Raw genomic sequence first — 13,629 nt, forward strand, 5'->3', positions numbered from 1 at the left:
AGAGGTAGGCCATAAATAGGCCCTAAAGGCGAAAATAATTACAATTTAGCATTAATACTGGAGTGATAGATGTGCAGATGATGATGTGCAAGTAGAGATACTGGGGTGCAAAAGAGCAAGAGGGTAAGTAATAATATGGGGATGAGGTAGTAGGGTGTGCTATTTACAGATTGGCTGTGTACAGGTACAGTGATCGGTAAGCTGCTCTGACAGCTGATGCTTATAGTTAGAGAGGGAGATAAAAGCCTCAAGAGATTTTTGCAATTCGTTCCAGTCATTGGCAGCAGAGAACTGGAAGGAAAGGCAGCCAGAGGAAGTGTTAGCTTTGGGAATGACCAGTGCAATATACCTGCTGGAGCGCGTGGGTGTTGCTATGGTGACCAGTGAGCTGAAATAAGGCGGAGCTTTACCTAGCAAAGACTTATAGATGACCTGGAGCCAGTGGGTTTGGCGACGGATATGTAGTGGGGGCCAGTCAACGAGAGCATACAGGTCGCAGTGGTGGGTAGTATATGGGGCTTTGGTGATAAAACAGATGGCACTGTGATAGACTGCATCCAGTTTGCTGAGTAGAGTGTGGGGGGCTATTTTGTAAATTACAATCGCCGAAGTCGAGGATCGGTAGAATAGTCAGTTTTATGAGGGTGTGTTTGGTGGCATGAGTGAAGGATGCTTTGTTGTGAAATAGGAAGCCAATTTTAGATTTCATTTTGGATTGGAGATGCTTAATGTAAGTCTGGAAGGAGAGTTTACAGTCTAACCAGGAACCTAGGTATTTGTAGTTGTCCACATATTCTAGGTCAGAACCGTCCAGAGTAGTGACGCTAGTCTGGCGGGAGGGTGCGGGCAGCAATCGGCACTTAGTTTTACTAGCATTTAAAAGCAGTTGGAGGCCACGGAAGGAGTGTTGTATGGTGTTGAAGCTCGTTTGGAGGTTTGTTAGCACAGTGTCCGAAGAAGGGCCAGATGTATACAGAATGGTGTCCTCTTTAAGAGGCAATTGCTAAAAAAAAGATGGAAGTTTAAAGATGTGAAAATACTCTACCGTGTGGTGTTTGGTAAATGCTTGCCATGCACATGTATATGCAAATGTATGTATTTATTTACTTTTCTGCTTTTCTGCACACCAGTATCTCTACCTGCACATGACCACCTGATCATTTATCACTCCAATGTTAATCTGCTAAATTGTAATTATCCGCCTACCTCCTCAAGCCTTTTGCACACAATGTATATAGACTCTTTTTTTTCTTTTTCTACTGTGTTATTGACTTGTTAATTGTTTACTCCATGTGTAACTCTGTGTTGTCTGTTCACACTGCTATGCTTTATCTTGGCCAGCTCACAGTTGTAAATGAGAACCTGTTCTCAAATAGCCTACCTGGTTAAATAAAGGTGAAATAAATTAAAAATACAAAAATAAAGAAAAGTTCTGCACCACAGTATCTAGTTTGTAGCCATTTGTAGGCGAGCAGGTTTAATGAGTGGTAAAAAACAAAAGCTCTGTGGATCATTGATCCCCGGCAGCGGAGCTCATGTGTGAAGGAGGTGTAGCAGTTAGGGTCTCCAGTGAGTCAGGCATTAGGAGCCCTCGGTGGAGGATTTGGAACATGCACCTCCAATGGAGTGTAACGGGGCCATGTTTCACCTCTCAGGCCCACGCAAGAGTCAATAGACCCCCCGTAGGGAGACGCACTCTGTCCTGGGGAAGCCCAGTGATGTGTTGTGGTCTTCAGCTGTACAAACTCTTACCCTTATACACTGAAAATAAGTCTGTCTATGAGTCAGAGCTTGTCAGTGCCCACTGAAGACCCATAGGGGAGAGGAGATGGGGAATGAGGTGGGACCCTACCCAGGTGCACCCCAGGTGCATGTCATCAAGACATCATAGTGTGTCTCACCGTAGCTCAGACTCAGCAGTGTTGAGAGCACAGCTCAACAACACAGGGAGTGTCCTCTACCCCCGTCCTAGTCTTTCACAGGCGGGCAGGTCTGGCAGGCACCGGAGGAGGAGTGTGTAGAGGGGACCTGCTGGTATTGATGAGTGATCCCAGCACCACCCCAGCATGCCTCAGGGAAGGCATGGTGTGTGTGTGTGTGTGTGTAATGGTCCACAGTGGGGTTAGGGTACATGCTCCTGGGCTTCAGAGCAGGCGACAGTAAGGGAACCCCCACTGTTTTACTCTTACTGTTCTCCTCAATGTCCAATTACAGGCAATTTCCTCTGCTTCCCCCCTGGCCCTCTCCAACATTACCCAAGCCCTACGCAGACCTCCCTAACCTGCCATGGGCCCTGGGGCCGGCCTCCCTGCCAAGGCCTGGGTCTAATCCATTTTCTCCCTGCCTCGCCATACCTCAGGGGGGCTTTGTACTGGTCCTGTACAGGGATAAGACTCGCCTCGCACTTTACACTTCAGGAAGGTTTACTGGAGGGTCCCGGTGTGGCGCAGAGCATTAGGAGTGCATTGTCTCGCTGTGCCTTGGGTCTATGCTGGATAATATGCAGACACACTCCAACCCCCATAGAGAACCACTTGGATACAGCAATTTATCCATACAAAAGGCCTGAAATGACAGTGGAACAGGGCTTAACAATAGGTTAAGTTATTTACAGTTTGGTCTCTCAGGGTTTCACCCGGTGTTGTTGTGCAGACACAAACAAAGAGCGCCTTCCAGTGGTGACACCAGGGAAGGACAGGGTGACAGAGGGCACCAATAGGGTTCACCACCAGGTCAACAGCCAGTTCAACCAATGCCCATGCTAATATTACTATTAAAGACACCAGGAATGCTAATGCTAGCAGAAAAGAACACTAGGGCCCTTTTTGATAACCCTGTGATCTACCATGCATGGCGTCAAATCTGCAGTGCAGTGCAGGACACGTCTCATTTGGAGCCATTGAGAGAGCCATTACATTCACGCTCAGGTTAAGCGAATGACCCCTGGTTTAACGACTGCTGTTACATTTTAAGGTGATCTATGCTGCGTTTGAGAGCTGTTGGCGAGCAATGGAACATATTGTCAACGTCGCACTCCTTGATCCTCTCCGTAATAAATCATACTATCACAGAGCCGCTCCCCCAAAACCCCATCTCCTTACAGCCCATCCCTGCCTCTTAATCACGCCCCAAATCAAATCCCCTGACATCTATAATGGACGTGGAGCTGGATCTGCTACCGGACGACTTTGTCTTGACAGCATTTCCCTTGGAGGATACAAGCCTCTGATGGGCGTCTGGTTAGGTTACAGGTCCAGTCTCCTGTCCACTTGGGCCGGTTGAGTAGGTAGTTGCTGATGACTCCACTAGAATCAGCGCCAAATGGAGAAGCCAACCTCACTTAAAAAAAAGAGAGAATAGAACAGAACCCTGCTCTTGAGGCTTTGTCAGTTATGGTGTTTTCAGTGTCCTGTAATGCCGCTTGGACAGTGGAGATCCCAGCGTCTCATGGTGCTAGTCTGACTGGAGACGCACATGGACCAGTGGACACAGAGGACTAAGAGCTAGAGGATTCAGCTACAGACAACAGGATACCCGCCGTCAGTATTGCCTGCTTCACTGTCTGTCTGATACCCATACTTGACTTACAGATGTAGGATCTTAATATGAGCCAGTCTCCTACAGCAGGAAAATAATCCTACAGCAACAGGAAATGTAAATTACTATGTGGATTATAATTAATGGACATGTTTGTATTGTAAGGGAACATCAAATCTGAAATTACAAAGTTTAAATTACAAACAGTAGAAACCTTTTTAAAACTCAAAGACACTACAAGTTTTAAATGTCCTATGTTGCAGGAAACTTCACCTGCAACAGGGTGATTAAATTAAGATCCTGCATCTGTAGTGGGAGATACACTAGCACTTTTCTCTCCCTCCAGTCATACAGAACGGCCAGAGAGAGAGAGAGAGAGAGAGAGATGAGAGAGAGATGAGAGAGAGATGTCTTGGCAAAGTTTTTGCATGAAGGAAAAGGGATTCCATGGGAAATGTCTGACTCGGTCAAACTGAATTATTTTGTCCCAGGGTGACATAGCAACTGTTGCTAGGATCATGGCTTGTCGGTCTAGAGAAAAAGAGCAAGGTCACAGTCAGGATAGCAGGAAGGAATGGAGCAGACGATAAGGACCGGGTTGCTCTCCTGTGCCAAGAGGACATGGATGGGGTTGTAATTGAAGTCTGTGATACAGACACGAACCCCAGTGATAGAGATAGGAATAACAGCACTGTACTGTGTATCCCATTGAGCAGGAAATTCTAATGCTAGTATTGAGTCGCACACAAAGACAAAACAAAAATACATTGTAAATAACTCTTCGGTTAAAGTCTCTCTCTCCCCTCCCCAGCTGTCCAGGTGCACATTCTGAAGGCGGACAAGGCGGGCGACTGGTGGAAGTTCACCGTCAACATCATCTCTGTCTACAAGCAGGGCGAGAGCCGCATCCGCCGCGGCGACCAGTTCCTGTGGGTCAGGGCCAAGGATGTGGCGTGCAAGTGTCCAAAGATCAAGACCGGGAAGAAGTACCTGCTCCTGGGTAACAATGAGGATTCTCCAGGGCAGTCTGGAGTGGTGGCCGATAAGGGCTCCCTGGTCATCCAGTGGAGAGACACATGGGCCCGTCGGCTGAGGAAGTTCCAGCAACGTGAGAAGAAAGGCAAGTGCAAGAAGGCATAGGCGGAAAGTACGGCCGACGCCTGGAGCGAGGGAATGGAACGCGGGACAGGAGAACGGACGAGTGGGTGTTGAAAAAGGACGGGGGGAGAGAGAGGGAGACTGAGGAAGGACAGAAAGGGCCTGTGCGTTGTCGCTACTTTTCCGAGTAGAAGCACGAAGAGAATATTAGTGAGAAGATCTTTTCTAGTGGACTTTTGTGAAGGAGCTCACGCTGCAGGTGTCATTGCTTCGTTGGTTTTTTCCTTCGAGATTTGTCTCTGTGGATTTGCCAAGTTTGCACCTATTACCAGTATATATAAAGTTATTTGGGTTTTCATTTTTTTTCATATTGATATTTCATAACCCTATTTTATGAGCATTTTGTGCTGGTGCGAAGACACCACCAATCAAGCCACTGCATTATCACAAGCTCTGTTTTCCGTCGTTTTTAGGGTTAGCTAATAATATCCCTGACAAACCAGCCTGCATCGTCAAACGTCCTCACTCGCTTTTTTTTGTGTTGACATTGTGTATCCTATTGGCAGTGCAGTAAAAAGTGGCATAAAATAACATTGGTTCTGCGCCTTGGAAATGCACCTTTCATGTATTATCAAATAGGTTGCCCTTGCGCTTCGCCTGGTCGTATGTGTATGTGACATAAAACGCACAGTAACTAGCTACGTTTTTTGATTATATCACGGGTGTGACATATTGTACATTTGATTGAATGTTGGCCCCTAGATGCAGACAGTGAAATGGGAAGAAAGAAAATGAATGTCCATTCTTAAAAGGTGTACAAAATATTTGACTCTAGCATTGTTAACTAAGCTTAATCGAGGATATTCTTTTAAAATCTACACATTTCTCTTTGTCCGGTTTCAGTATTCAGAATGATCTGAAATTAATGAATGCTCATTGTGAATTGTGGTGATTAACACACTCTTGTACAGTTTCAAACTGCATGTCAACCTGTCTCCAAAAAGGATGGTTCTTATGTCAAATACATGGCGTCCATATTAGGACAGCGTCAGATGAGTTGATGTCCTAATATGGACACAGTGTCCTTACTCTCTTTTTGACTGGTGCTGCTGTCTAATTTGATGGTTAGTGTTTTTAATAATACTATTGTTGGATTCCCAAGAAGATGACAGACTGCATTCAAAAGGTCTGGGATTCCACAAAGGCTCCTGCTATTAGAACAATAACAACCAGATTTCAGTTTAGGATCTTCAATCTCTATTTAGGATCACTTGTTTTAATATTTTATCAATGTTTGGTTCAATTATACTGAACAAACATAAGTGCAACATGCAATAATTAATGATTTTACAGAGTTACAATTCAATATAAGGAAATTAGTCAATTGAAATTAATGAATTAGGCCCTAATCTATGGATATCACATGACTGGGCAGGGGCGCAGCCTTGGGTGGGCACAGGCCAACCCACTGAGGAGCCAGGCCCAGCCAATCAGAATGACTTTTCCCCCACAAAAGCGCTTTATTACAGATAAAAGTCCTCCTCAGTTTCATCAGCTGCCCTGGTGGCTGATCTCAGACGATCCCGCATGTGAGAAAGCCAGATGTGGTAGAGAAATGAAAATTAAATTCTCTGGCAACAGCTTTGGGGGACATTCCTGCAGTCAGCATGCCAATTGCATGCTCCCTCAAAACTTCGAGACACATGTGGCATTGTGTTGTGTGACAAAACTGCCTTTTATTGTCCCCAGCACAAGGTGCACCTGTGTAGTGATCATGCCGTTTAAATCAGCTTCTTGATATGCCACACCGGTCTTGTGGATGGAATATCTTGGTAAACAAGAAATGCTCACTAACAGGGAGGTAAACAAATATGTACACAAAACTTGAGAGAAATAAGCTTTTTGTGCATATGGAAAATTTCTGGGATCTTTTATTTCAGCTCATAAAACACTTCACATGTTGCTTTTATTTTTTTGTTCAGTATATATTTAATGATCGAGTGATTTTGGAGCCAGTCCTTCTAAGAGACAGAAAGCAGTGCGGTTCTTCCCCATGTTGCCCAGATTTAGTATATAGATGTTTTTTTATTTGATATTGAAGGTGTACATGTATGAAATATGAATTCACATTAATATTATAATATAGTACACATGCTTTACACAAAACCAATGATGTGAATATAAAACCTTATCATACCTAAGGTTTCAAATAGACGAGCTACCACACTAGGCCCTGTGTGTGGACAACACAAATCGGATTGTTTTCAGATTAACCAAGCAGTGAGATATTGGTACATATTGAATTGAAAGCGTTACAATGTACATATGTATACGACCTCTTCATAGGAACAATATTTCCTAATGTAGGCTGTAGGCTATTCACCAATCGGCACAGAATTGTTTCTGTGTCGTATTAAATTCACACTATTTGGATGCAAAAAAAATGTAAAATCACAATGAGTCAAGCATTTCTAATTGAAACATGCCTCTTCCCCCAAGGTACTAAAACAGGGATTGGCAGTCAACAATAAAAGATCTGTATAGGTAGTATTTTTTATGTGAAAAAAATCTAGATAATAAAACTATTATTAACTTCAATTTATTGATTGTAGATTTTAGCAAAGAGAACGGACAGAGTGCACACCTAAGAACAGTATTTATGTTCTTGTTGTATTGAGGCAAGAGAAATGTAAGAATGCAGTTTACCTCTGACGAACAGTGGACTGTTCCAAACATTATTACACAAGCATTATTAGTCATTATTAGTCTTCATACCCCTTCTCCCCCCACTTAACCATCCATAGACCTCACCCTTGTGCATAAGATATACATGTTACAAGCTGGACTGCCTGCCACTCTAGAGTTCTTGAAAATTCTGTCTTGAGTGGTGTCCGGCATCCATATGAGCAAGTCATCAGATTTCAAGCAAACCTTTCAGTGGTCTTCCTAATATGGATGCCGTAGCAGCAGCTATTCAACAGCTGCAGACATTCTTCAATGTCTCTTACAAGGCTGTCAAATTAATTCAGTTCAGAACGATTCGAAGAGGGCGAAACGAGAACTAGGAGGGGGGAAAATCCTGTAATTCAATCACCTGATTATCCCCAAATGAATTAAAACCACAACTTTCTTTAATTTCAAACCAAACAGATGTACATTGAGTGTCTGATTGCCAGCATCTGTGTTCCATACGGTTTCTCTCTGTGTACAGATCAGTCATATAAATACACATGCTTTGTGCTGGTGTATTGAAATATTACAGATGACATATTACACGTATTTATACATATATTTACATGTTACTTCCTTTCATCGTTATATCCATACTCGTGACATTAAATGTAAATGTATTTCTGTTTGGCACATAGTATATAATCAAACCTCAATCGTTTTTCCCATTCTGTCTCTGTATCCCCATGATGTACATTTTAGATCAGTATTCCAAGCAATGGATTGACAATGTCCTCCGCTTTGATGAAATATTACGACCGCAGATCTGTCAAAACGCTGCTTTTGTTCATACTTTTTAATTGTAAATGTTGTTTAGCTGTGTTGGCCTTTGCAAAACCATTTTTTGCGATGTTTGTTTTACAATGTGTACTAATATATTATGGTTATTATATATGGATATATTTAATGACACGAGACATTGTGGATTTTATTCTGTCTTTTTTTTTTGTTACTTGTTTGTGGTTGTTTAGATGTTTGTGATTTTAAGAAGGAAACAATAACTACTGAACACCAAGATGGTAGAACTAAATCCAGAATTCAGTTGAAATAAACTCCTGTTAAGTCGCCACTAGTGTGACTCGTTCTTTTTCTATTCTGCCTCTCTTTCTCTATCGTCTTAAATCATTCAATGTCTGCCATGGGTCTCTGAAGCCGGAGTCTTGGGCGTAAACATACACACTTCTATCAACAGCTCCATGTGTGACTTAGGGAAGTACAGTAGAGGGCTAAGAATGCTGGGTGTAGATCGAATAGCTTTAGACCACCAAGCTCAGACCAGTAGTAGGATAGCTAGACTGTTCACACAGACCAGTAGTGGGATAGCTAGACTGTTCACACAGACCAGTAGTGGGATAGCTAGACTGTTCACACAGACCAGTAGTGGGATAGCTAGACTGTTCACACAGACCAGTAGTGGGATAGCTAGACTGTTCACACAGACCAGTAGTGGGATAGCTAGACTGTTCACACAGACCAGTAGTGGGATAGCTAGACTGTTCACACAGACCAGTAGTGGGATAGCTAGACTGTTCACACAGACCAGTAGTGGGATAGCTAGACTGTTCACACAGACCAGTAGTGGGATAGCTAGACTGTTCACACAGATCAGTAGTGGGATAGCTAGACTGTTCACACAGACCAGTAGTGGGATAGCTAGACTGTTCACACAGACCAGTAGTGGGATAGCTAGACTGTTCACACAGACCAGTAGTGGGATAGCTAGACTGTTCACACAGATCAGTAGTGGGATAGCTAGACTGTTCACACAGATCAGTAGTGGGATAGCTAGACTGTTCACACAGACCAGTAGTGGGATAGCTAGACTGTTCACACAGATCAGTAGTGGGATAGCTAGACTGTTCACACAGATCAGTAGTGGGATAGCTAGACTGTTCACACAGATCAGTAGTGGGATAGCTAGACTGTTCACACAGACCAGTAGTGGGATAGCTAGACTGTTCACACAGACCAGTAGTGGGATAGCTAGACTGTTCACACAGACCAGTAGTGGGATAGCTAGACTGTTCACACAGACCAGTAGTGGGATAGCTAGACTGTTCACACAGACCAGTAGTGGGATAGCTAGACTGTTCACACAGATCAGTAGTGGGATAGCTAGACTGTTCACACAGACCAGTAGTGGGATAGCTAGACTGTTCACACCGACGCAAGCAAGCATCTCACAACCTTTAGGAGCATCTGCAAGGCTTTTAAATTGACATAGTGGAAGAACGCAGAGTATGTTATAGATACAGTACATTATCCTTAGTAGATTACCAATATTATATAACACAAATATCTTTACACCAAGGAGTCCATGGATTGTGCTGTTAACTGTAAATGTTGTTTATTAGAAATGACAAGGTTGCATTAAGCTAAACTGATTCACGTTCATGTTAAAAATGTGTTATGTGTTTTGGCTGGCATTATCCTGTAAACATGATCAAATCCCAAGACAAATGATTGCATTAGAACCGCTAGTGGGTAAATATAATAATAATACTTCATGTATAGATATGTGAGAGATGATATGTGTGAGTGAATTGCTAAGCTAGCAGAATTAGCGACCCGGAACCCTGGACCTCTCAGCCCACAGGCAGAATTAGGATAGAACCCCCCGCGAGGTCTTACAGTAGGGTCAGTGCTACCCTTTACCCAACCAACCCCCACGTAAGAAAATAAAACATTGTTGCTGGTTCCCCATAAGCCAGGGCTCAACTCTCCAAGTGTCGAGGTACAGTAGAGAACAATACAATGCACCCGGTTTTCATACAAGGGGAAAGGAGAGAGGAAATATAGAGGGAGGGAAGTGGATGAGCGTGTGTGTGTCATTATTAGTGTATGTGTGTGTTTAACAGGGCACAGGGGTATACCAGGGCTTGGAAGCACTGGGGCCGTATGTATCAAGCGTCTCATTCAAGGAGTGCTGATCTAGAATCAGGTCTGCCTTGTCTATGTCATTTTATTAATTGGAATATAAAAGGCAAACCTGGTCCTAAATCAGCACGCTTGATACATACCTGCATAAGTGCCTCTGCGCCTCGTCTCCCCTGTAGGCTCTCCACGCAGTCTCAGTGGTCATCCGACGGACGGTGCGACGTCCAAAACGCTCCCCTCAGCCTCTTCGTTAGGTGGGCCACACAGCAACCACCACTATAGCAATGAGCAGGAGAACTATCACCACCAGCATCCCTGAAACAAGAATAGAAACACAAAACCGAAGGATAAGTACTGTAGGGGGGGCAACTCGACAGAAATTCAAACAATCAACAACTTTACAAAGTGTACCTAATGCAGAGTAGTTACAGCACATAGACAGGTACAGTACATGCTAGTTACATAGACAGGGAATTCTACACATTGTCTAAATTCTTCTGATCAGGCGAAGCTGGACAGCCACAGACCAAAGGAATAGGTGGTGGAAAAGCAACCAATCAGTAAACTTGGAAAAGGTAGGCTTTGTCTAGTTAGCTCAGACCTTTGGCCCTACCCAACTTTATAAATCCTTGCTGCGCCCCTGTGTTTAGGCTAGTACCCTCATATTACCTGCACATTTTCACCAAGAAGACTTAATACACATTTATATGCAATCTAGAACTGTGACTGGTTTATTGGCACAGATCACGCTGCAGTGGGCATGTGTTCCAGATCTGACTTCACTGGAGAGAAAGGGTCATCAATGTTTTTCCACCAATGCTGTGGAGACCTGAAAGATTATACTGTAGCTACCTCACACTTAAATCAAAAGCTTCTTACCCAACAGGACCTGAAAATGATATAGACACAGATCAAATTAACGTTTTTATCATGGCCAAGATAATAAAGAACATGTAGAAAAACTATTCAAAAAGTTCAAGACCAACATTTATTATCCAGACTGTAAAATGGATAGTTATTCTGTGTTTGCATATGAGCCGACAACCAGCGTTCAATGGGTTTTCCAGTTGTCTCGTCTGTTGTCATCTAACCTACAGCTGTTTCAAATCCTGAAACCTTTCTAAGGTGTTGGTAAGAATAAAAGGACTGGTGGACGGCTGGTGTCAAGTGTCATACCTCTCAACCGGGGTCAGCTTTCATGGCAGCGAGGGGGATTTCTCTCCCAACTTCATGCCACACATTACAGTAGATATGGAAAACTCCATGGACACGTTTAGCCACTTTTTCCTCTCTCTCGCTCTCTAGTGTTTCTCCTTGAACGGCATCACCATCGGGTGAAGTTTTCAAACAACTGCATCCTGGAGAATCTGATGGCTTGATGGCTGTCGACAGTCTCTGGCTGACTCAAGTTGTCCGTGGTCGTTTCGCATGCGAGCTGGTATTTTCCCTCCCGGCCTTTTCACTTTTGGTTAACATTTCTTTCATACCTTGGCTTTCTCGTCGTGCATTCTACTCTGCAGCGTAATTGCAGTCTGGTCCACAGGGAGAGATAGGGGGGAAGATGAACCCAAGCTGAACTAATTGCCTGCGTCGTAGTCAGAATACAACTCTTAATCTAGGATCAGCCCCCCGTCCCGTCCGTCCGTCCCGTCCGTCTGTGGAATCTTGTTCCTTTTGTTCTAAAAGGCAAACCTGATTCTAGATCAGATGTTCTTATGAGACATAGGACTTGGCTAGGAAGCTTGGATGTGGCAGCAGCGAGTCCAAAGGTCTGGATGACTCGTTAGCTTGGTTGGTTGCGACACTTTCTCCTACTTTTAGAATTCCTTAATTGAATACGGTGGTATGGCTACTGCAAGGATACACTACTAAACAGTTCCAAACCGAGGGAAAGATCACTCAGAGGGAAATATCTCTTTGTCTGAGTTGAGTGAAGGAGATGCAGGCACAACTTAGTGGCTATGCACATTCACCATACTCTACATGTAACCACTTAATCCTAGTCCTATTTCCCCTTCTTCTCCTAAGTTTTTATTTCAAACTTTCAATAAAACAGCTCTGTCTGCTAGTCTCCGACCTCTCAGAATGATCATTGGTCGAGACAGGACCTCCCCACTTGATAACTTACACATGTGAGCAGAGCCGCAACAACGTAAATGTCAAGTGGGAACATTCCTCCCAACAGCCCTCATGATGGCTTTTTAAACACCTCACACTTAAGAGAAATATACACACACGCACACACACACACACACACACCAGACAATTAACTACGCCTCAGTGTGAAGGATATTAAAACAGGATAGTATGCTGTCATCTTTACATTCAGCTCGACTTGACGGAGGGCGTAGGCAGATAAACATTCTGAAGTCAAATTACGTTTGACGTTCATGTACATCGTTGGGATAATAAAGTCATCTTCTTCTGCGATATGTTCCCTACCACCCAGTCACGTCAGCCCCCAGACACCTACCACCCAGTCACGTCAGCCCCCAGACACCCAACTAACACTCCCTCCCCTTCTCTTTGGGACAGTCCCCGTCCCGCTAAGTAACTAAATAAGTTACTCCTGACCCAGTCTCGACGAAGCAATGACAACAATCACATTTGCAGGCCAAATAGATGAGACTACGCTTTGCCAGTGAAGCTAAGGGGTCTATAGTGCAGTCAGCAGTCAAAGCAAAGTGACCCCCCCCCCCCAAGAGCTTTAGAGATGGACAGAGGATTGGGGTACACCCTTTTTTAGCATTTCCCGACATATCGGTAAGACAAATCCTACTTGGTGGGGAAAAGGAAGGGATGCGGGTGGAATTTGTAGTTCTGTCTCTGCCCTCGCCAACACACACACCTCCCCCGTTCGTACCCTTTGCCTATGGTTCAAAGCTTTTCGGCACACAAAAGACCGGTCAAATTTGATGTTAACATGGTTTGCGAGGTCACCACTTTTCTAACTGTGAACCTTCAGGTTTCTCACACCATGGTAGATAGTTATCCTCCAGCAATTCCATTGGAATATGAATATATCACTTCAGAACACGTTGATGACCATCATGTTGACGTAATATACAGTCAAATGAAAAGCGTTGGCAGAGGAATAACACATTTCAGAGGGGCAGATCGAATCTGTCGGATGCTTGTGGAGTTTGAAAAAGAAGCAGTAAAGCGACTGCTGTTTCAGATCTATTGTTTTACAGCCATCCAATGTTCCACTCTTGCCAGCCAAAAACCAGTGGTAAAGGTGAGGTAAGCATTTGTAAATGTGACAAACCATGACATTCGGGACCTGTTACCCCCTCTAGGTCATGGGATCAACACCGTCATATGTACAAAAGACTTGGATCTTTTGTCGTTTTAGTACAGCCCCAGATTTGAATGGTTTGTTTCAGT

At 43.9% G+C, this 13,629-nt stretch overlaps 2 protein-coding genes across 5 annotated transcripts in view; one reads left to right on the top strand and one right to left on the bottom strand.

The window, feature by feature from the left end:
* LOC118371627 (netrin-1) overlaps window positions 1-6,867 on the top strand; it is a 107,312-nt gene extending 100,445 nt beyond the window's left edge. For both annotated transcript variants that reach the window (XM_052490324.1, XM_052490325.1), the window contains one exon: window positions 4,349-6,867. In XM_052490324.1, the coding sequence (XP_052346284.1) occupies window positions 4,349-4,677 (329 nt within the window). In that variant the 3' untranslated portion in view covers window positions 4,678-6,867. The remainder of the gene's footprint in view (window positions 1-4,348) is intronic.
* A 351-nt stretch (window positions 6,868-7,218) lies between these two features.
* Window positions 7,219-13,629, bottom strand: part of LOC118389308 (syntaxin-8-like) — a 53,390-nt gene continuing 46,979 nt past the window's right edge. The window contains exons 1-3 of one of the 3 annotated variants that reach the window (XM_052490327.1): window positions 12,712-12,936; window positions 11,419-12,680; window positions 7,219-10,557 (exon numbers count right to left, since the gene is read on the bottom strand). In XM_052490327.1, the coding sequence (XP_052346287.1) occupies window positions 8,636-9,625 (990 nt within the window). In that variant the 5' untranslated portion in view covers window positions 9,626-10,557; window positions 11,419-12,680; window positions 12,712-12,936 and the 3' untranslated portion in view covers window positions 7,219-8,635. Of the gene's footprint in view, window positions 10,558-11,418; window positions 12,937-13,629 lie in introns of those variants that run through there. The other 2 variants (XM_052490326.1, XM_052490328.1) reach the window with 2 other exon arrangements.

This window comes from Oncorhynchus keta, chromosome 32, assembly GCF_023373465.1.
Source record: "Oncorhynchus keta strain PuntledgeMale-10-30-2019 chromosome 32, Oket_V2, whole genome shotgun sequence".
Lineage (NCBI taxonomy): Eukaryota > Metazoa > Chordata > Actinopteri > Salmoniformes > Salmonidae > Oncorhynchus > Oncorhynchus keta.